The 20,793-nt window shown below is 42.1% G+C and overlaps 1 protein-coding gene across 1 annotated transcript in view; it reads right to left on the reverse strand.

Annotated features, from left to right (window-relative positions):
- Window positions 1-20,793, reverse strand: part of MOB3B (MOB kinase activator 3B) — a 214,314-nt gene that overhangs the window by 30,540 nt on the left and 162,981 nt on the right. Inside the window, exon 3 of the mRNA XM_008047958.2 lies at window positions 3,898-4,100. Within this exon, the coding sequence (XP_008046149.1) occupies window positions 3,898-4,100 (203 nt within the window). The remainder of the gene's footprint in view (window positions 1-3,897; window positions 4,101-20,793) is intronic.

The raw sequence follows: 20,793 nt of genomic DNA on the forward strand, positions 1-20,793 counted from the left end.
GAGGTCTCATCAAGTTGCCTGGGCTGGTCTTGAACCCACAGGTTCAGGCAATCCATTCACCTTGGCCTCCCAAAATGCTGGGATTACAGGCTGAGTCACTGATCCTGGCCACATTTCTTAAGCACTTTCCATGTGACTAACCCATTTAATTTTTCCAACTCTATTATTATACCAGTCCATGAATGAGGCTTTTAAAAGCTTTGTATCTTGCTCAAGTTTGCAAATTAGTAAATGAAGAGTCCTGGCTTGGAACCCAGAGAGCCTGAGCCTTGTCTTATGTGCTGTATGATGCTGACTCTCCTACTCTTGTGGAGTGCTGGATGGATTCTCAACACAATCTGTGTAGGATGCTCAGTCACCATCAGACAAAAGCAACCCGAAGTGGGGCTGTGCATGTTAGAAGCATGGTGGAAAGAAATACGAAGTGGGGCCTCTGAGTTCTACACTGTGTAATCCCAAGGCATGACACAAGAAATGTCCCACTGGTGGTGTGGGAACTCTGGGAATGCCAATGTTCTAAGGGAAACTTGCTGGACAAATGCTGCCCTTCTGACCCCAGCTGTATTAGATGCCTAAAGAATGTACAACTAGAATGTGAAGTCAAATGCTTGACTCCTTCATCATCCTTGGAGGGCCGAAGATGGGTAACGTTCCTTATTTTGTATTTTTTAGACTGCATTGTAAATTTCTCAAGAGCATGTTTTCTTAGCACATAACTCTCTGAGCAACTTGCCTTGCACATATAGGGTACCAGACATATACAAATCAAATAAAAAATATATTGATTTGATAGTTATGCCTGATTTTAATATGTGCATTGCAACAGTATTAAGAGTTGGGTATTCTAGCACTATCAGCTATTGGAAAGAAAACTCTCATTTCAGCAATAACAATCCAAAAGTCATAAACAATTCACTTTTAGTGAATACTAGATGTGCTTATTATCCTGATCCTGATATTATATCATTATTAACCTCAGAAAATCCTCAGCTATCTATTTCTCTTACTTTATAGGTTTTGGTTTGTATAAAGCAAAGATTGCAAGATTTTAAAAAAATATAAGCTTCCAAGGGAAAAAAAAACTGAGACCTTCTTTGCTCACTTTCACTGTGTGAGCAGTATATAATCTCTTTGAATGGCGGTGTACCATCTTTAAATACTCTTTCCAATTCAAAAACATATTAGGCATTTCTTACGTACTAAGCTCCATGGGCAATACATGTTATGATGCTGTTAATGATTCCTGGTCAATCTAGTCATAGTTTTTCTCCCAGAGCCCCAAAGAGGCTCTTATCTGGAATATTGTCTTGTTTGGGGCCTTTCTGTGACTCTGAGATTTCAAGCCAGCTCCTGGCACTGCGAGGTGGTAGAATTCTTGGAGCTCTTCCTTTAGTTATTGAAAATGACTGAGTTTTTTGATGGCAAAGAAAGGCTTTCTCTACTTGCTGATTTACACTTGCTTCATCCCACAATGTTGCCTTTATGCTTCTGAGCATAAAGAAGAAATGGACTTTCAGTTCTATCCATCTGTTGTTTCTGCTCCTTTAGCTCAGTGAAATGGCAAGTGTGAATGCTTAGAGAGCCTCTTCCTCCTGGATGGACTTTGGGTTCCCTCTACCTGAACACATCCACTGAAGAGAACTGAATGAAAAACGCTTAGACACAGAATGATGTCTTGGTGGTTTCTTCCCATCTCATTTACATGGCCCCTGTTCACTCTTTCCTCTGTCCTTGACATTTTCTGAAATTGACTTTATCAATGGTTTCGGTTGTTTAACTCCCTTGAGCTGTTTGTACAAACTTATCTTCTTGTAGTGGCTGTTTACCCACAACAACCTTAAAACTCAACCACCAACTTAATTGACCTTTCAATACTAGTTGTCCAATAGCATACAGAGACAACTCAGTTCCTGACTTCAAGAGCTTTCTAGAAAGCTCTTGTGAAAGAATATGAAGAAAATTAGCTCTTTAGCCAAAGACAACTCAACTGTACCAAAAAGTCTTGCTTTGTTCTAGGGCTATTGAGTGGTCCGAAGAAAAATATTTTTTGCTTTGTATCTTCACAGCACAACAATAGGTTTCAAGTTGTGAAACTTTAAAGGTGAGATATAAAATTCACCAACTTCTTCTTTGTCAGATATAGGTACTGTAGCATTTTAAACACATCATTTTTTGTGTGTATTTTGATTCTTTAATTTCAAGGGGGCCTGCTGACCCTGGAGGCACTGGTCCTCCCAAAGCTAGCCAGTTCCAAGACATGGTAAACAATTCGCCCTCAAGCTGTTGATATGCCACCCAACACAAACCAACCAGTCCAGAGCCCAGAACTCCAACCACCTTCTCCATCAGGTTTTCACACTAACCACCCCAAGGCCAGGTACTAGACAACTGGGGACAGCCTCTATTCTCCAAAGTCTGCTAAGATTATTTAGCCAGCTGGGCTTGGTGGCTTAGCCTGTAATCCTGCGCTTTTGGGAGGCTGAGGTGAGTGGATTGCCTGAGACCGTGGGTCCGAGACCCGCCTGGGCAACTTGGTGAGACCTCATCTCTACAATAAATCAAAAATCAGCCGGGCGTGGTAGTGCACACCTGTAGTTCCAGCTACTTGGAAGGCTGAGGTGGAAGGATCGCCGGAGCCCAGCAGGTCGAGGCTGCGGTGGCCGGGAGCGTGCCACTGCACTCCAGTCTGGGTGACAGAGTAAGACTCCAACTCAAAAAAAAAACAACAAAAAAAGATTATTTAGCCAACCCTAAACCTACTCGCCCTGCCTTGCTTGTTCCTTCCCACAGGAACCACAATAAGTTTCTTGCCTGTGTTTTCCCTCTGTCTCTTGATGGACCCTAGTGCTTTCTTTCCCATGCGGCCCCTTGTGGAGTGACATGACCTTTTCTCTTGGGATGTGTGAGTAGCACACACTATCTTTTCTATGACAACCATCTCCTGATCTGTTAGCTTCACCATACCTAAATAAGAACAAAATCTATATTTAAAATTATGTGCATAAAGAGAAAGGGATACAGGGTGGCAAAAGAGGACTGCCTGTCCCTAGCACGCTGGCCGTTAGTCAAATGAACTTGGGTGAAATTTAGTGGTTCTGTCCGTTATATTTAGCAAAACGGCCACTTTGTATTATACTGGGTATAAGATAGTACTCAAAAGAGCCAACTAGAAATAGCTGCGATGCAGTGTCCACACTGAGACACCACATGTTATAAAAGGCAACGAGGTTTTTAGGGGTCCTTGACTTCTAAAGCACAGATTGAGTCCAACTGTAAAAACAGCTTATGACGAAAATAAAGTAGTTCACATTCACCTAAAATAACACCAAGTTTTGGATCAAGTGTTCTAGATTCCAATATATCCCATTAAAACTGCATTGTAGGAAACTCAGTATGAAAAATAAAGGCCCTGTAAGATTGTGTTCTTATTTAGGGCTTATTTCTGGAGTAAAAACTACTCGAAGGCGGTTTTACTTGACCTTGTATACCTAGCAACTGGCACACAGTAGGTGCTGAATATTTATTCACTGACTGAAGAACTGTTTCTGATCATATTTGATTAACAGTGTGAGAGATGACACGAGAGATTAAAGATGCCCTTTGATGGGATTAAATAAACAAGTGAATGATTTCAGAGCTGAGAATTAAAGCCCAAGTCATTATATTCCCACTACACTCTGCCACCTCTTGGAGAACAATCTAAGATACCTGACCGGTGGCAGTGGACATCTTGTCATCTCCTGGCCTTTGACTGACCGCTAAACCCTGTCCAATTGTGCAATCCTCCAGAACAGCTAGCCACTAGTGGGCATTTCCCAGGGATCTGGTGATACATGGAGACTAATGGCTGAGGTCCTGGAGATGACTCGAATACCATTACTGTGCGTTGCCACTTACCAAGGGCTCTAGCTCCTTGCGGTCTATGAGGTTCATCTCTGTGACGAAGTAATAGAAGTGTTTGTAGCAGGTGTTGACATGGGCCTCTGCACCCATCACAATGACGCGGTCAAAGTGGTGGATGTACACGTGGACAAAGACCCGGAAGAGGCGGCACAGAATCTTCTTGCAAATCTGAAGGAAGTTCTTTGGGAAGGGAACACCTAGAAGAGGAAAAAAAAAGGAATGAAATCATGTTAGGAAAGCTTCCTTTCTCCTTACCTTTCATATGAGAAAATGGGGAGGAACAGGGTGATCTATAAGGGAGACTAGCATGCTCTGTCTCAGGAGTCACAGGGAGTGGTGATGGTGGTGGAAGCCTAGCAAATTGGAAAGCAGCTTGTACCTCCCCGTCAAAGTGAGTGCCGTTGTGTGACTCCAGCCAACAGTGACTGGATAAGGGTGGAAGCCCAGGGGTGTTAGAGCTTCTGTTTTTCAAGATAATATAGAAACCTGGAGTTCTAGATGAACATGCTGCATTTTTTAAACATTGGCAACTAACTTGAAGTTTTAGACTACCACGGGTCAAAACAAAACATCTCTCTAGGTTTGACTTGGCCTGCAAGTTACCGATTTGTAAATTCTGACCCACAACTTTTCCCAATGTACAGTTTGTGAGGTTGGCAAATTTAATACACTTCGTAGATACTTTGCATCACACTCATTCCCCTTCATCTCTTTGAGAAAGGTAAGAGTTGTGGGGGTGGGTGGGTAATGTTTTTAATAACACAGAAAGGGCGAGTGGTTGGGAGAGTTACTCTGTTGTTCTGTCTGATGACCACTACTCCCAGCTCAGTCAAAGCAACAAATAGGATTGCAAGCCCACTTCCGTTCTCTCGCTCAAACACTGCTTGTCCTCTGGTTATTTACTCTCTTCTTATGGGGTGACACGTTGTAATGGACTCCTAAGTTAAACTGACTGTATTGTTGCTCTGCTCCTTTTCTAGCTGTCTGACCATGGGCAAGTTATTTAACTTCTGGTTTCCCATCTGAAAATGAGGAGTCATTATAAGACCTTCCTTGCATAGCTTGGAGGGTATGAACATGGGTAAGATCCTCCTACAATGCCTAGGACATAGTGAGAACTTACTGAATGGGAATATGCTCCCTTCTTTCTGAGAGGTAAGGTCTGGAGCATCCAGCTGTTGTTATAAAGGAAATAATTACCTTTATCAAGAAAAGGTAGATAGCCTTCCAGCAGAATTCTAGAACTGTGCTTAGGGCAAGACCCAGGTCCCCAGGAAGTCTGGAGTTTTGCTGTCTCTACCTCCACAGAAACCCAGGGGCAGCTGTCTGGTGTGAGACACTGTAATGGGATCACCTGGGACCTCCAGGGCAGGATGAGGGAGATGGAACACATCTGGTAGGCGGCAGTGGCCGGATCTTCCTCCCTGGGGTCTCAGCACCGATACTAGCTTTTCTTCAAAAACAAAGTGTTCATACCAAATGCACTCAGAGAATTGGGCACAGCGTGGCAGCTGACTGTCTGGGCAACAGATGCTAGGATTTGGGATTGAGGGCGAGGTAGAGCCAGGGAGAAGGTGGAGGACAGTCCCTTGCAGAGCTTAGGGGCTGTTTTCTCTGCCAAAGTGAGGCCAGCAGAAGCCCTGCTGCCAGGCTGAAGGAGGGTCTGGAGTCTTCCCCGAACTGGTAGAATCCCCCCTAAGATACATTTCCTATTTCACAGATGAATAACATGGAGGCTCTGAAGCAGGGATCCATTTGCTAAAAAGTGGGAAGGTTGGGATTTAGCCCGACTCTAAAATCCAAAGTATGGGTGTGTTTGGAGTGTGACTCTCTCTTGCCTAGGTTAGAAGCACCACTGACTGCGAATCACAACGAGGCACCTAAAGGTTACTCTCCAGTGGCACAGAAATATAAACAAGTGAAAGAAAGGGGATGGGGAGGGAAGGGTAGGAAGAAACAGCATTGGAAACCACATCCAGAGGTGCTAAGAGGTCAGCTGATATACTCTGCAGCCTTCGAAGAGATATGTGTTTTCCTCGCCCAGGTCTTAAGACTATGGACCTAGAACCAACAGTAAAAGATAATATTTACCAAGCACTTACTATGTTCTTGGGACTGTGCCAAGCACTTTATGTGGATTAGCTGAGTCCTCAGAACAGCCCTTACATTACTGCTTCCATCTCATAGATGAAGAAACAAACTTGGGACAATGAAGAGGGTGCCTGAGGTCATCCAGCGGGCAAATAGTAGAGGAGGAATTTGGACCAAGTAGCCTGACTCCAAAGTCCGTGAGCACTGTGCTGGGGCTCTGCACACACCTCCAGTTCTGAGGCCTTTCTTTTCCAGGTGGCTTGAACACCTTCAGGTATGCTCCAGGCAACTCCCCTGGCTCCAGATTTCTGGAAGCTCGCCAGCTGCTAAATTTTCCAAATGCCTGTAGCTTTCCTATTCCTAACCCCACTTCTGTGAGCTGGATTTTGTCTCTGGCTCAGCAGAGTACCCCCCTGGAATTCCTAGACTTTCTAGGACTCCCAGCCTCTTTTTCCACACCCAGAGTTGGGCCGGGGTGACTGTGGGGCATGCCGAACATGTCTTGACTTGAACCACTTGCAACTTCTGCTTTTGAAGAATGAATTGCAGGCCAGGGAAGGAACTGTGGAAGGGTCAGGTCTGACTTAGCAGTCAGAGCCAGGAGATTCAGAGCCTAGGGTCCTGTCTACCTGAGGAGTTCAGGTGGGAAGTAACACAGGGACTCTGAACTGTGTCAGTTCATCTGCATGGTCCTTTAAGCACGTCCCCACACTGACTACAGATGACAAGGTCTTGGACACACCATGAATGTTCATGGTAATTGTTGAGTCCCTCTGGACTGCCCCTAAGCTGCTTCTTTCCCCACCACTGCCTCTGCTCAGCTATGAGCTCTTGGCTCTGCCCTTCATTCCTTTCCTGATCTCTAATCTTGTCTAAGGCCCGGAAGGTGGTTTGCTTCTTGTCTCTCCCTTTTAGACTACGGCTTTAGAGTATTTGGGAGAAGTTGGTTTTCGGATCTAGAAAAACCTAGTTTAAAATCTTAACCCTATTACTTGCCAGCTGCATAGGCAAGTTACTTCATCACTTGACTTTATTATAAAATTGATACACAAATGTACTTTGTAGTGTTCTTATAATGGTATCTATACTGTGCCTGGCACTTAAGGGGAATTTGGGACTAAGTTCCACTTTTGTTACTTCCCACCTGAACTCCTGAGGGTAGTCAGGACCCCAGGCTCAGAATCTCTTGGTTCTGGCTGCTAAGTCAGGCCTGAGCCTTCCACGGTTTCCTCCCTGGCATGCAAGTCATCCTTCAAAAGCAAAAGCTGCAAGTGGTTCAAGTCAAGACATGTTCGGCATGTCCCACAGTCACCCTAGGCCAACTTTGGATATGGAGAAGAGGCTGGGAATCCTAGAAAGCCTAGGAACCCCAGGGGGTGCTCTGTGGAGCCACAGACAAAATCCAGCTTGCAGAGGGGGGTTAAGAATAGGAAAGTTAGCCGGGCTCGGCGGCTCAGCCTGTAATCCTGCGCCTTGGGAGGCTGAGGTGAGTGGATTGCCTGAGCTTGTGGGTTCGAGACCCACGTGGGCAACTTGGCGAGACCTCATCTCTACAATAAATCAAAAAATTAGCTGGGCATGGTAGCGTGCACCTGAAGTTCCAGCTACTTGGAAGGCTGAGGCGGAAGGATTGCCAAAGCCCAGCAGGTCGAGGCTGCGGTGGCTGAGAGCGGCCATTGCACTCCAGTCTGGGCGACAGAGTGAGACTCCAACTCAAAAAAAAAAAGAATAGGAAAGCTACAGGCATTTGAAAAATTCATTTATTTCTTGATGATTCAGGGACCAGTTTATAGTGTGTATATTATTTTACCCTTTTCTTTCTCTTCTGCCTTCCAGATGTTCAGATTTGTGTGTGTGTGTGTATGTGTGTGTGTGTGTGTGTGTGTGTGTGTGTAATTTAAACCCTTTTTAGAAGCTGGGAAATGGAAGAGATCATCTGGTTGGATATAGAGACCTAGATGTCCACATCTTTGGTAGAATTTGGTAGAATTTTTCATTTTGGGTAACTGGCCTCATGGCAGCAAGATAGGGTAAGACATAGCCCCCTGATACGCTCCTTTTCCTGAAAGGCTCCAGAGGGACCAGCTCATGGAAATTAATTGATCTAGGGTGTTTTTTTTTTTTTTTTTCTTCATAATACTGCAAAGAAGTATCCACTCTCTATTAAATAGCCAAAGAAAAGGAAATCCTGGCCGGGCTCAGTGGCTCAGTCTGTAATCCCAGCACTTTGGGAGGCTGAGGCGAGTGGATTGCCTGAGCCCGGGGTTCAAGACCAGCTCGGGCAACTTGGTAAGACCACATTTTACAATAAATAAATAAAAATTAGTCAGGCATGGTAGTGCATGCCTATAATTCTAGCTACCTGGAAGGCTGAGGTGGAAGGATCGCCAGAGTCCAGCAGGCCAACGCTGGGTGACCGTGAGCGCGCCACTGCACGCCAGCCTGGACGACAGAGTGAGACTCCAACTAAAAATAATAATATTAATAAAAAAGAAAAAGAAAAAGGAAATCCTGAGTGAGAACTGCTCTGTTTGTGTGATGTTATTTAATCCCAGTGACAACCTGAGTGGTAGTAGCATTATTTCAATTTTTTAAATGGAAACTGTGGCTTAGCTCAGTTAAAGCATTTGCCATAGGCCACACACCTAAAAGGAGGTAGAGATTTGGCTCCAAAATTCGGGATCTTTCTTCAGCATCTCATTACTGCAGGTTCCACGGTGGCAGGGAATGTGAGGAAAGAGAACACCATTGTATCATCTGCACTTAGCTGACTTGTGGAAGGAGCTCAAAAAATGTTTTTAAATGAATCCAGTTCAGCAGGAAGAATGAAAGCCTACTGGATAATCTCAAATGGACACTTGGCAAGTTACAATGGCAGCTAGACCTGGTGGGTTGTATGTTGCCTCTCTTCCCATGGTCCACATGGCACAACAGACCCAGCATTAAGACCATCACCATCCCCCTCCTTTTGCTCCTTCTGCCTATCTTGAGGACATTAAATACTATGGAACTTCCCCTTCAGTACTTCCTAATATGTTTTAAAGATCGCTAGTCCTGGCCCTTTCACCTGGGTCATGCCGGAAACAGAGCAGCCTCTGGACACAGGGAAGTGGTAAGTGCAGAAAATTAGGAACGTGGTGCTCTCGCCATGGATTGAGAGGGTCCCCTGAGCCTCACGGGACTCTGGTCCCACATGGCCTGGATATAGCACAGCATAATGCTGCTGGAGCCCATGTGAAGCTGGAAAGACATTCAAACTCAGAATGCCTGCTGCTGAGGCATTCCTTGAGATCTTGATCCCTGCAGGCTGCATTCTGCTGCCAGCTCCCAGGTGGGGAAGGAGTGGGAAGCTTTCATTTGCCCTAAGGGCAAATTCTGCCACTGCCAGCAGTTTCTGTCAGTGTCAAGTTGTAGGGAGAGACCCTGTTGCTAAAGAAACTTCTAAATTTTGAATGCAGTCAATCTCTGGCAAGGAAAGGGTAGCCAGGAGGAACCCTGTCACCTAGAATTCCCTCTCTTCCCATGTGAACACCTCTGTGCAACAGACAGCTATGCCATTCCTGCAGTGCTGCTACAGCGGCCAGGGGACCTATCTGGGAGCTGAAACACAGATCAATTAGACCCAGACCACAGGAAAAACTTTGCTGTTGAATGAAGCTTTAAGTTTTGAACTCAGATAGCCTCTGGCAAGGGAAAGGTAAGGGGAGAAACTGTCATCCTGTCTACCCCTCTTTCCCAGTGTGACCCCACCCCCTCCCATTTCTCATGGCGGTAGCCATTCCTGTGCTCAAGTGGGGAGCTGGAGAGTGGTCCAGTCTGACCTAGACTTCCCCATCGAGCTCTTTTCCTCCACCCTCATCAAAAGCCCAGGGACAGAGAATCCCTCCCACCACCTAAGTCATCTGTGCACTTTCGTGGGGATAACAAAGGCCAAACAGAAAGCTCACAGCCACCACCACCACAGTTGGTTGTCTCTTGTAAGCACTACCTCTCAGCCAGAGGTCAACCGGCACAGCCCATTACAACATCTGACACAATAAAAATACAGCCCTCAAGAAGGAGGTAAGGCCGGGTGCAGTGGCTCAAGCCTATAATCCCAGCACTTTGGGAGGCCGAGGCGAGAGGATTGCCTGAGCTCAGGGGTTCGAGACCAGCCTGAGGTGAGACCTCATCTCTACAATAAATCAAAAAATAAGCCGGGCATGAAGTGCACTCCTGTAGTTCCAGCTACTTGGAAGGATGAGGTGGAAGGATCGCCTTAGCTCAGCAGATGGAGACTACAGTGACTGTGTCACTGCACTCCAGCCTGGGCGACAGAGTGAGACTCCAACACACACAAAAAAGGAGGTAAGCACAAAGGCCATGTCACCACACATCTCACAGACATGAGACCACAGATCGAGGCATCAGAGAGCTTCTCCAGAGACATTAGTGACCAACTCTCCTTAGAATTCAACTTTTGTGCCTTCATATCACTGGATCTCTTGCTAGTATCCTCAAGCACCTGCTGAACGGTGGCAGCTTCGTAGAGCAGCCAGACTCAGAAGGGCAGCAGAACTCACAGTAGTGGATTACCACTCCCAGGGGAAGGAGTGCACCAAAACAAGGGAGCACCCTGTGGAACAAAAATGAACAAAGGTCGGGTTCGGTGGCTCAGCCTGTAATCCTAGCATGAGCCTGTGGGTTCGAGACCCACCTGGGCAACTTGGTGAGGCCTTGTCTCTACAATAAATCAAAAACTAGTCAGGCGTGGTAGTGCGCGCCTGTAGTTCCAGCTACTTGGAAGGCTGAGGCGGAAGGATCACCGGAGCCCAGGAGGTCGAGGCTGCGGTGTCCGGGAGCGTGTCACTGCACTCCTGTCTGGGTGTCAGAGTGAGACTCCAACTCAAAAAAAAAAAGAAAAAAGAACAAAGACTTCAGTGGATCTCACTGGGAGCTTCTTTAACCACCTCCATCAGGGCTGAGGCTTTAGACTTCTACAGGGGCACTGCATACAACCAACTACTCCAGCTACAAATAGTTCTCACTCACAAGTGCCCCTTTATGTCCTGAAGGGTCAAAAGTACTGGGAAAGAACAATGAGCACACCACGCCACTGGGGAACAAGATAAACGTCATTAATCCTCTGGCATTCTAGACCCACGAGAGAGTGAAAATACACACATGCCCAATACCTGCTACCACAAACAGCATCTGAGAAAGCCAACGCACAGAGATTCTCTATACCCAAGGAACACATTCAGAGACTACACTACTGAAAGCACCAAGAGCTGAAACTAGATGAGCATAAAGTATATGCATTAAAGTTCTATAGTTCAGAGAAAGAAAACAAAAAACCAATTGAATAAAAAAAAAAAAAGACAACAATAGGAGGATCTGCCCAAATGAGAAAGAACAAGAAAAATTATCCTGCAGTATGAAAAAAAAGTCTTTCAACAAACCCCAAAGACCAAACTAACCCTCTAGTACTAGGTCCCAACTAAAATGAAATCTTTGACATTCCAGAAATAGAATTCAAAAACTTGATTATAAAATTGGTCAATGAAATACAAGTGAAAATTGAAAATCAACATAAAGAAATTTTAAAAGAAATTCGGGACATAGATAAAAAAATTCTCAAAAGAGATAGATACTTAACAAAAAAACAAAAACAAAATAAAACATTCTGAACTTCTGGAAATGAAAGACTCACTTAGGGAAATACAAAACACAGTAGAAAGTTCTAACAGTAGGTAGACTGGCTTGAAGACAAGGTTTTTGAATTAGCCCAGTCAGACAACAATAAAGGAAAAAAAAAAAATCAAAAGAACAGAACAAAGTCTTCAAGAAATGTGGGTTTATGATAAACCTAAGAATCATTGGTATTCCTGAGGAAGAAGAGAAAACTAGAAGTTTGGAAAACCTATCTGAGAATAATTGAAGAAAACTTTCCTGACCTTGCCAGAGTTTTAAATATTCAGATACAAGAAGCCAAAAGAACTACTGGAGGATTCATTGCAAAAAGGTCATCCTCAAGGCATACAGGCATCAGGTTATGCAAAATTAATGTGAAGAAAAGAATTCTAAGAGCATTGACATAAAAACAACAAATAACTTACAAAGGTAAACCTATCAGACTAACAGTAAACTTCTCAGAGAAAACCCTACAAGCTGGAAGGGACTGAGGTCCCACCTTCAATCTTCTAAACAGAGTAACTGTCAGTCAAGGATTCTGAATCTATAAAACAAGTTTCATAAACGAAGGAGAAATAAAGTTTCTTGGACAAGCAAACACATGAAACACTCAAGGGAGTTCTAAATACTGAAACAAAAGGTCAAATACACCAGCAGAAAACACTAGAAATTATAAAGTTCACAGAACTTATAGAACATTAACACAAGAGAGAGAATAAAAGAAAGAGAAAGAAAAGAAATCAGCAATCAGGTAATAATCAATACAGTGAATGGATCAGTACCTTATCTATTATTACTAGCTCTGAATGCAAATGGTCTCAATGCACCACTTAAAAGATATAAATTGGAAGAATAGATTTAAAAAAGAAACATACCACCCAAATATCTGTTGCCTTTAAGAGACTCACTTAACATACAAAGAGTTCATAGACTCAAGGAAAAGAGGTGGGAACATATTCCATTGCAAATGGAAACCAAAACTGAGCAGGAGCAACTACTCTAATATCATATGAAACAGACTCCAAGTTAACAATAAAAAAAAGACAAAGGAGATTACCATATAATGATAAAGGAATCAATTCAAGAAGAAGATGCAACAACTTTAAATATGTATGAATCCAACACCAGAGCTCCAAGCTTTATAAAATAAATTTGACTAGACCTAAGAAAAGAGATAGGTAGCAATACAATAATAGTGGGAGACTTCAACATGCCACTGACAGCAATAGACATCATCAAGGCAAAAACTCAACAAAGAAACATTGGAGATAAACTAGACCCTGGAGCAAATGAACCTAACAGATATTTACAGTATATTGTACCCTAAAACTATACAATATACATTTCACATGGAACATTCTCCAAGATAGACTATATGATAGACCACAAGTAAAGTCTCAATACATTCACAAACACTGAAATTATATCAAGCACTTTTTTGGACCACAGTGGAATAAAACTAGAAATCAACGTCAAGAAGAACTCACAGAAACAAACAACTACATAAAAATTAAACAATCTGCTCTTGAATGATCTTTGAGTCAACAATGAAATCAAGATGGAAATTGAAAATTTCCTTGAAATGAATGACAACAATGACACAAATTATTGTTGTATGGGAAAAAGCCAAGCTGTGCTCAGCAGAAAATTAATACTCCTTCAGGTTTGCATTAAAAAGACTGGAAGATCACACCTAATGTTACACCTCAAGAAACTAGAAAAACATAAACAAATCAAACCCAAAGCTAACAGAAGAAAATAAATAATGGAAGATCAGAACAGAACTACATGAAACTGAAACAAAAATACAAAGCATCAATGAAACAAAAATTGGTTATTTAAAAAGATAAACAAAATTGATAGACCACTAGCTAGATTAATTAAGAAATAAAGAAAGAATATTCAAATTAGCTCAATCAGAAATGAAAACTAGAGACATTACAACTGATATCATGGAAATACAAGAGATCTTCAAAGATTAGTATGTATACTTCTTGCAAATAAACTAGGCAATCTAGAGGAAATGGATACGTTCTTGGAAACATGTAAGCCCCAACCTTGAATCAGGAAGCCTGAACAGACCAATAATTGAATCAGTAATTAAAAATCTCCTAAAAAAGACTCAGGACTTAATGGACTCATAGCTAATTCTATCGAACTTTCCAAAAAGAATTAGTACAGAAATTATTCCATAAGATTGAAAAGGAAGGGATTCTCCCTAACTCATTCTATATAGCCAGTATCACACTAATACCAAAGCCAGGAAAAGACACAACAAAAAAAGAAAACTATAAACCAATATCCATAATGAACATAGAAGCAAAAATCCTCAACAAACTACTAGCAAAGTGAATTCAACAACACATTAAAAAAAAAAAATCCACTGCAATCAGGTAGGTTTCATCTCAGGGATACAAGGGTTGTTCAGCACATGCAAGTCAATAAACTTGATCTACCGCATATACAAAATTAAAAACAAAAATCAAATCATCATTTCAATAGACACAGAAAAAACATTTGATAAAATTCAGCACCTCTTCATAATAAAAGCTCTCGGTAATATAGGCATAGAAGGAACAGTCTTCAGAATAATAAAAGCTCTAGATGATAAACCCACAGCCAATGTCATCTTGAATGGAGGAAAAGTTAAATGTATTCCCCTTAAGAACTCAAACAAAGCAAAGCTGCCTACTTTTACCATTCCTATTCAACATAGTACTGGAAGTCCTAGCCAGAGCAATCAGGTAAGAGAAAGAAATAAAACATATCCAAATTTGGAAAGAAGAAATCAAACTATCTCTGTATGCCAATGATATAATCTTATACCTAGAGAATCCTAAAAAGTCCTTCGAAAGACTTCTGGACATGATAAATGAATTCAGTAAAGTATCAGGATGCAAAATCAAAACACACAAATCAGTAGCATAGCTATATGCCAATAACCATCAAGCTGAGAATCAAATCAAGAACTCAATTCCATTACAATAGCTGTCAATAAGTTAATTACCAGGAAGATATTTAGCCAAGGAGGTGAAAGATCTCTACAAGGAGAACTACAAAACACCAATGAAAGAAATTGCAGAGGACATGAACAAATGAAAAAACCCATGATCATGGATTGGAAGAATCAACATTGTGAAAATGACCATATTGTCCAAAGTTATCTACAGATTCAATACAATCTTTATCAAACTACCAATGTTGTTTTTCACAAATTAAAGAAAACAATCCTAAAATTCATATGAAACTAAAAAAGAGTCAGGACAGCCAAAGCAATCCTAAGCAAAAAGAACAAAGCTGGAGGCATCACATCACCTGACTTCAAATTATACTATAAGGTGATGGTAATCCAAGCCACATGGCACTGGTACAAGAACAGACACACAGACCAATGAAACAGAACAGAGAATCCAGAAATAAACCCAAATACCTACAACCAACTGATCTTTGACAAAGTAGACAAAAACATACACTGGAGAAAGGACACCCTATTCAACAAATGGGAAAAGTGGATAACTATATATGCAGAAAAAAGAAACTTGATTCCTATCTCTCCTTATATACAAAAATTAACTCATTATGGATTAAAAACTTAAATGTCAGGCCTGAAACCACAGAAATCCTAGAAGAAAACCTAAGAAAACCTTTTCTAGATACTGGCCTTTGCAAAGAATTTATGGCTAAGACCCCAAAAGCAAATGCAAAACAAAAAATAAATAAGTGGAACTTAATTAAACTAAAAGGTTCTATACAGCAAAAGAAACAATCAATGGAGTGAGCAGGCAGCCTACAGGATGGTAGAAGATATTCATAATCTATTCACCTAAGGACTAATATCTAGAATCTACAAAGAACTCAAATAAGTCATCAAGATAAAGTAAATAACCCCATTAAAAAGTGGGTAAATAACATGAACAGACATCTCTCAAAAGGAGATACACCAATGGTCTCAATAAGCATGATGACATGCTCAACATCACTAACTGTCTGGGAAACGCAAATGAGATACCACTTTATACCAGTCAGAATGGTCATTATTAAAAAACAAAAAACAAGAGATGCTGCTGTAGATGCAGTGAAAAGGGAACACTTACAGACTGTTGGTGGGAATGTAAATTGATACAACCTCCTAGAAATCGGTAAGGAGATTTCTCAAAGAAATAAAAGTAGATCTACCATTTGATTCAGCAATCCCACTACTTGGTATTTACCCAAAGGAATAGAGGTCATTACACAAAAAAGACAGGTGGACTTGTATGTTTATCACAGCACAATTCACCATTCCAAGGATGTGGAATCAACCTAAATGGCCATCAACTGATCCATGAATAACGAAAATCTTATCTATATATATAAAACATGTAGTACTATTAAGCCATGAAAAGGAATTAAATAACGTCTTTTGTAGCAATTTGGATGGAATTGGAGACCATCATCCTAAGTAGCACAGGAATGAAAAACTAAATGCCACATTTTCTCACTTAGAATTGGGAGCTAGACTAAGGATCTGAAAATGCATATATAATGGCATAATGGACACTGAAGACTCAGAATGGGGAGGGTGGGAGAATGGATAAAAAATTACCTATCGGGTACAATGTGCGCAGGTGGGGGTGGAGAGTACCAAACTTCTTTGCTACGATACAATGCATCCATGTAATGAAAAGTCATTAGTACCCCCTAAAACCATTAAAATACAAATTTAAAAAATATATAAATCACTAATCCTGGGAGATCCTTGGCTATAAGGAGAAGGTCATGAGGTCAAATATGTTTGCAAAAATGATGCTTTCATAGAAGTTTACAATATACTCAAGCATAGTAAATAACAGAATACCTGTAGCAAAAAGTCCTATTTAATTCTGGATACTCCTTTGCCCATAATATCTACTTGTCTAAAGCAGGGATCCCCAGAACAGTTCATGGCCTGTTAGGAACTGGCTGGGCCACACAGAAGGAGATGAGTGTCAGGTGGACAGGTGGGCAACTGAGCGAAGCTTCATCTGTATTTACAGCCACTCCCTATCACTCGCATTACCACCTGAGCTCTGCCTCCTGCCAGATCAGCAGTGGCATTAGATTCTCATAGGAGTGTGAACCTTATTGTGAATTGCACATGCTAGGGATCTAGGTTGCCTGCTCCTTATGAGACTCTAATGCCTGATGATCTGGGGTGGAGCTGAGGCAGTGATGCTAGCGCTGGGGAGTGGCTGCAGAAACAGATTAACATTAGCAGTGAGGTTTGACTGCACATTCCAACCTCTCCAACTGGTCTGTGGAAAAACTGTCTTCCACGAAACCAGTACCTGATGCCAAAAAAGTTGGGTGCTGCTGGTTTAAAGCACAGAGTGTGTAATCAGAATCTTTGGCTTTACCACTCATTAACAATGTAGTCATATGCAGATGGCTTAGTCTCTCTAAGCCTCAATTTTCCCATCCCTAAAGAAACAGGCATATATTAATATTATCTGTAGCTTAGGTTGTTGTGAGGGTTAAATACAAAAGCATCTGAAAGGCCTTGCTTAAGACCTTGCAGAAAGTAAGTGTTCTGTTGTGAACTGTTAATAGTTTTAGCTTTTCATTGATGAAATGTTCTTTGTAATTATGCTTTGGGATTAAATTCCTCCTGCCTATTTACTTCCAGGAGGGCAGTCTTCGTATTAATATCTCAATTCTGAACTTGCAAGGAACTCAGAATGACATGTACTCAATTAAGCATTGGGGTATAATCTACCTTGCATTTTTTTCTACAAGTTTCTCATACTTATGTCATGTATTGCTGTAAGTTCTATGAACAAAGGGGCTGTGTTATACTTTGATTTGACCTTTAAAAGCACCTGGCACAGGTGAGGCAGGAAATATGTCATCAATCAAAATGGAATGAGAAAAGAGCAGTGGTCACATTTAGTCAAGATGTGAATCCATCATCTCCCATTTGGAGGAGGAAGAAAACCCACAGCAGAGAGGATAGCTTTTTGCCAGAATCTTGATATACAGAGTCCTGTCACAGAAGGCTACACACTGCTTTTCAGAAGAAGGAAGAATTCTGTGATAAGGAATTTTGTGATCCAGCCTGGGGGATGGGAAGAATCTGAAACTATTTTTTTTAATCATTAAAACCTCCCTTCTCCTTTCAATCTTTTTTTTTTTTTTCCAGGTGGTGAGAGTTAATTTTCAGTCATTGTACTCAATTAAAAAGTTAATGCCAGATGATATTAACCAGCAGTCTTAACTGCAAGAGATTGTATGTCTTAAGGGTTTGGAGTTAAACTTTGACTAGTCTTATAATAATCTAGACAAACCATCGACAATAATCCCAGACAGTTAGATATGCGCCTGTATTGTTGTATAAAAAACAACCTTGATCAGATCTTCAAGCGATTTGCAATCACTAGTTCAGCCTCAAAACATGCCTTTCCCATATCCCACCCTGAATCACAACCTGTGACTCTTAGATTACAGCTGAGAAATTTCAGACTCCAAGAAGTTGGCCTGAAATGAGACAGTGTGTTCAGATGAGTGCTCCACAAAGAGGTGATGGATCTCTAGGTATCTGAGAAAGACGCTGGACCTGGATGGCCTTGGGTCATGTGGTGTGGTTTGGTCTCTGCAAATGGGTCTGTACTAAAATGCAGTTAGTGAACCCCACACAGGGCCAGGATGAGTCAGATTCCAGAGGGAGCCGAGGCGACATGCTTGGGCAGAGGCCAAAATCCAAACCAATCACTCATATAAGGTTCCAGTAGAAATTTGTTCACCAATTAGACTCAAAGCAAAATGGAGGTTTTGCTGGAAGAGGCAGAACAGGGAGCCAGGGCAAAGGTGGAGGGTAAGGTGAGTCTGCAGGCCTGGAGTCTGTCTTGAAGGCCTGATGAGATAGCCTTGCAGCTCTTTCTCTGCTGCTCATGAAGACTTGGTACTCAGTCAGGAACCAGCATCTGACAAAGTCCTGCTGAGTTTATGAATGTGTATAACCACAACTTTCTGGTCTCCAAGCCACATTCAGTGTGAGAGCTAAATCGAGCAGGGAATATAATAATTTCTCTGAGGCCCCATGCAGATTTGCCTTTCATCTCTGACTTAGTAAATCTCCTTTCTCCCTAACAAAATTTAATAAAAATTCCAGTAATGTCTAAACTTCCATTTTTCTTTCTTCCTCTTTCCCTTCTCTCCTCTTCCTTCCAATAATCCCTCAAATGCTCCATTCAATCTTTCCTTTTCAGGCACCCCAGAAAAAAAATAAGTTGTCTAAATGGTTTGTATTATTCCTTTGATCTAGTCACGGAGGCCAAAAGGGAAGAATCCCTCAGAAAATGCAGAAATGTTTTGATTGACAAAGGCTCCAACATCAAGCAAGACCCTGGGAGTGAGGCATGTGAGTTCTGAGCTAGCCGTTGCTCATTCCAGTTTTCATCATTTTCTCTCTTTTCTTCTGAAGAGAAAGGGACTGCTGTTCTGGTCTGTGATCAGCACTGGGCTGAATCTGGGCTTTGGAGGTATGAAGAGTTAAAGACTAAAAGTTTGCCTGCAGCGACCCTGAGCACTGCCCCTAAAATATCCCAAGTCCTGCCAGCAGCTGGCAGATATTTCTCCCCATTGTGTCCCAGGTTAATGCCTCTTCTTTCTTTAGAACTTGGCTCAAACCCCAACCTCATCCCCAGACTTGGGTTCCCTGGCATCCCTGCTCCTGAAATTTTCCTGCACAGATTACAGATGATAATTCCACATTTATCTGTGAGAATTTCTGCCTCGGGTCTGCTGTCCCCTCTGAAGTGAACACTCTGTGAGGGTAGGGGCCATGTCCACCCTCCTCACAGATGTGTCCTTAGTGACTAGCATGGAACCTGGAGTGAGGTGTGTATGAAACTTGACTATTAGAATGAGAGTCGACTTCCTATGCCATCTGCATACCCTGATATCAAAGCTCAGAAAGGTGAAGGGACTGACTCAGGATTTACAGAGTGAGTTTATGATGCAAAGGGATCTGGATTCAAGTCTGATTACCTCTGCCAGGAGGCTTCATGGGGCTCTTGCAGCTCCTTTGTCTCACTCCACTACAATGGAAAGAACTGAGGAAACAAAACTTGTTTAAAAAGGAGGACAAGGGTAGTTTGGCGCTTACTTCCCCAAAAGTATGTGTCATCAGTGGTTTAGGACACTGGTGAAACGGCTGGCTCTGGTGTGATCCTACTTGGGTTCATATTCCATGCTGCTTGCCTTTGAGCAAGTTTGTTATCTTCCAAAAGTTCCTTGTTCCTTGTCTAAGGAACAGTGATAACAGCTGGTTCTTCATGAAACTGTGAGGATTAGATGAAAAGCACAGGGCCAGCAGGCATACAGAAGGCACTGCAAATCGCAGTCAATGTTACTAACACAAGGAAGATAGCTTTTCCTCATCAGAGCCAATACAGGCCAGGAGGAGAGGAAATGAAACAGGACAGGTGAAGCTGCCTTCTCTACAAATGACAGACGCTTTCCTGGGAAGTAGCTTTGGAAGAAATGTGATATATGGGACTAGCGTGTGAGCTGCCCAGGAGTTTCCACATGACAAAGAATGAAGTCTAGCCCCCTGGCCAATCCTTTGGGGACCCACGATGGCATGTTAGTAACAACCGGAAGTGCCCACCTTTCTCCTTAAATCTGTTACTCATGTCTGAGAGCACTTGGGCAGTCCTTTTTGTCTTTGGATTCCAGTAACAGAAGTGCGCATGTGAAAATACCTCTACAAGTCATAAAAATCACTCATTCTCAATAGCTCATGAATAAAAACAACTTCCCACACACGTGGGAAAAGAAAACAGACCTCCTCTAGCAGTGTGGTTGAGAACATACCATTTTCAAAATACTTGCAAAACAAAATGCAACTGTATCACAAGCACAAAAAGAAACAAACACCACAGATGTTTCTTAAAAATTTACATCCTCCTCCTCTTAGTTTACTCTTTTGCCCTTTCATACCCACTCACATTCTCCTGCCTCTATATATGTGTGTATGTGTGTATACATACATATATGTTTATTTAAAGAAACCTCGTGTTCTTGCTGATGCTGATGAAAATTCAGCTATGGAGGACTCTTAGCAGATGTTTTGTGTTATCTCAGTGCGTTCCTCAAGAAAGTGTCTGT

Source organism: Carlito syrichta, unplaced genomic scaffold (assembly GCF_000164805.1).
Source record: "Carlito syrichta isolate Samal-C Ts95f unplaced genomic scaffold, Tarsius_syrichta-2.0.1 Scaffold119534, whole genome shotgun sequence".
Classification (NCBI taxonomy): Eukaryota; Metazoa; Chordata; class Mammalia; order Primates; family Tarsiidae; genus Carlito; species Carlito syrichta.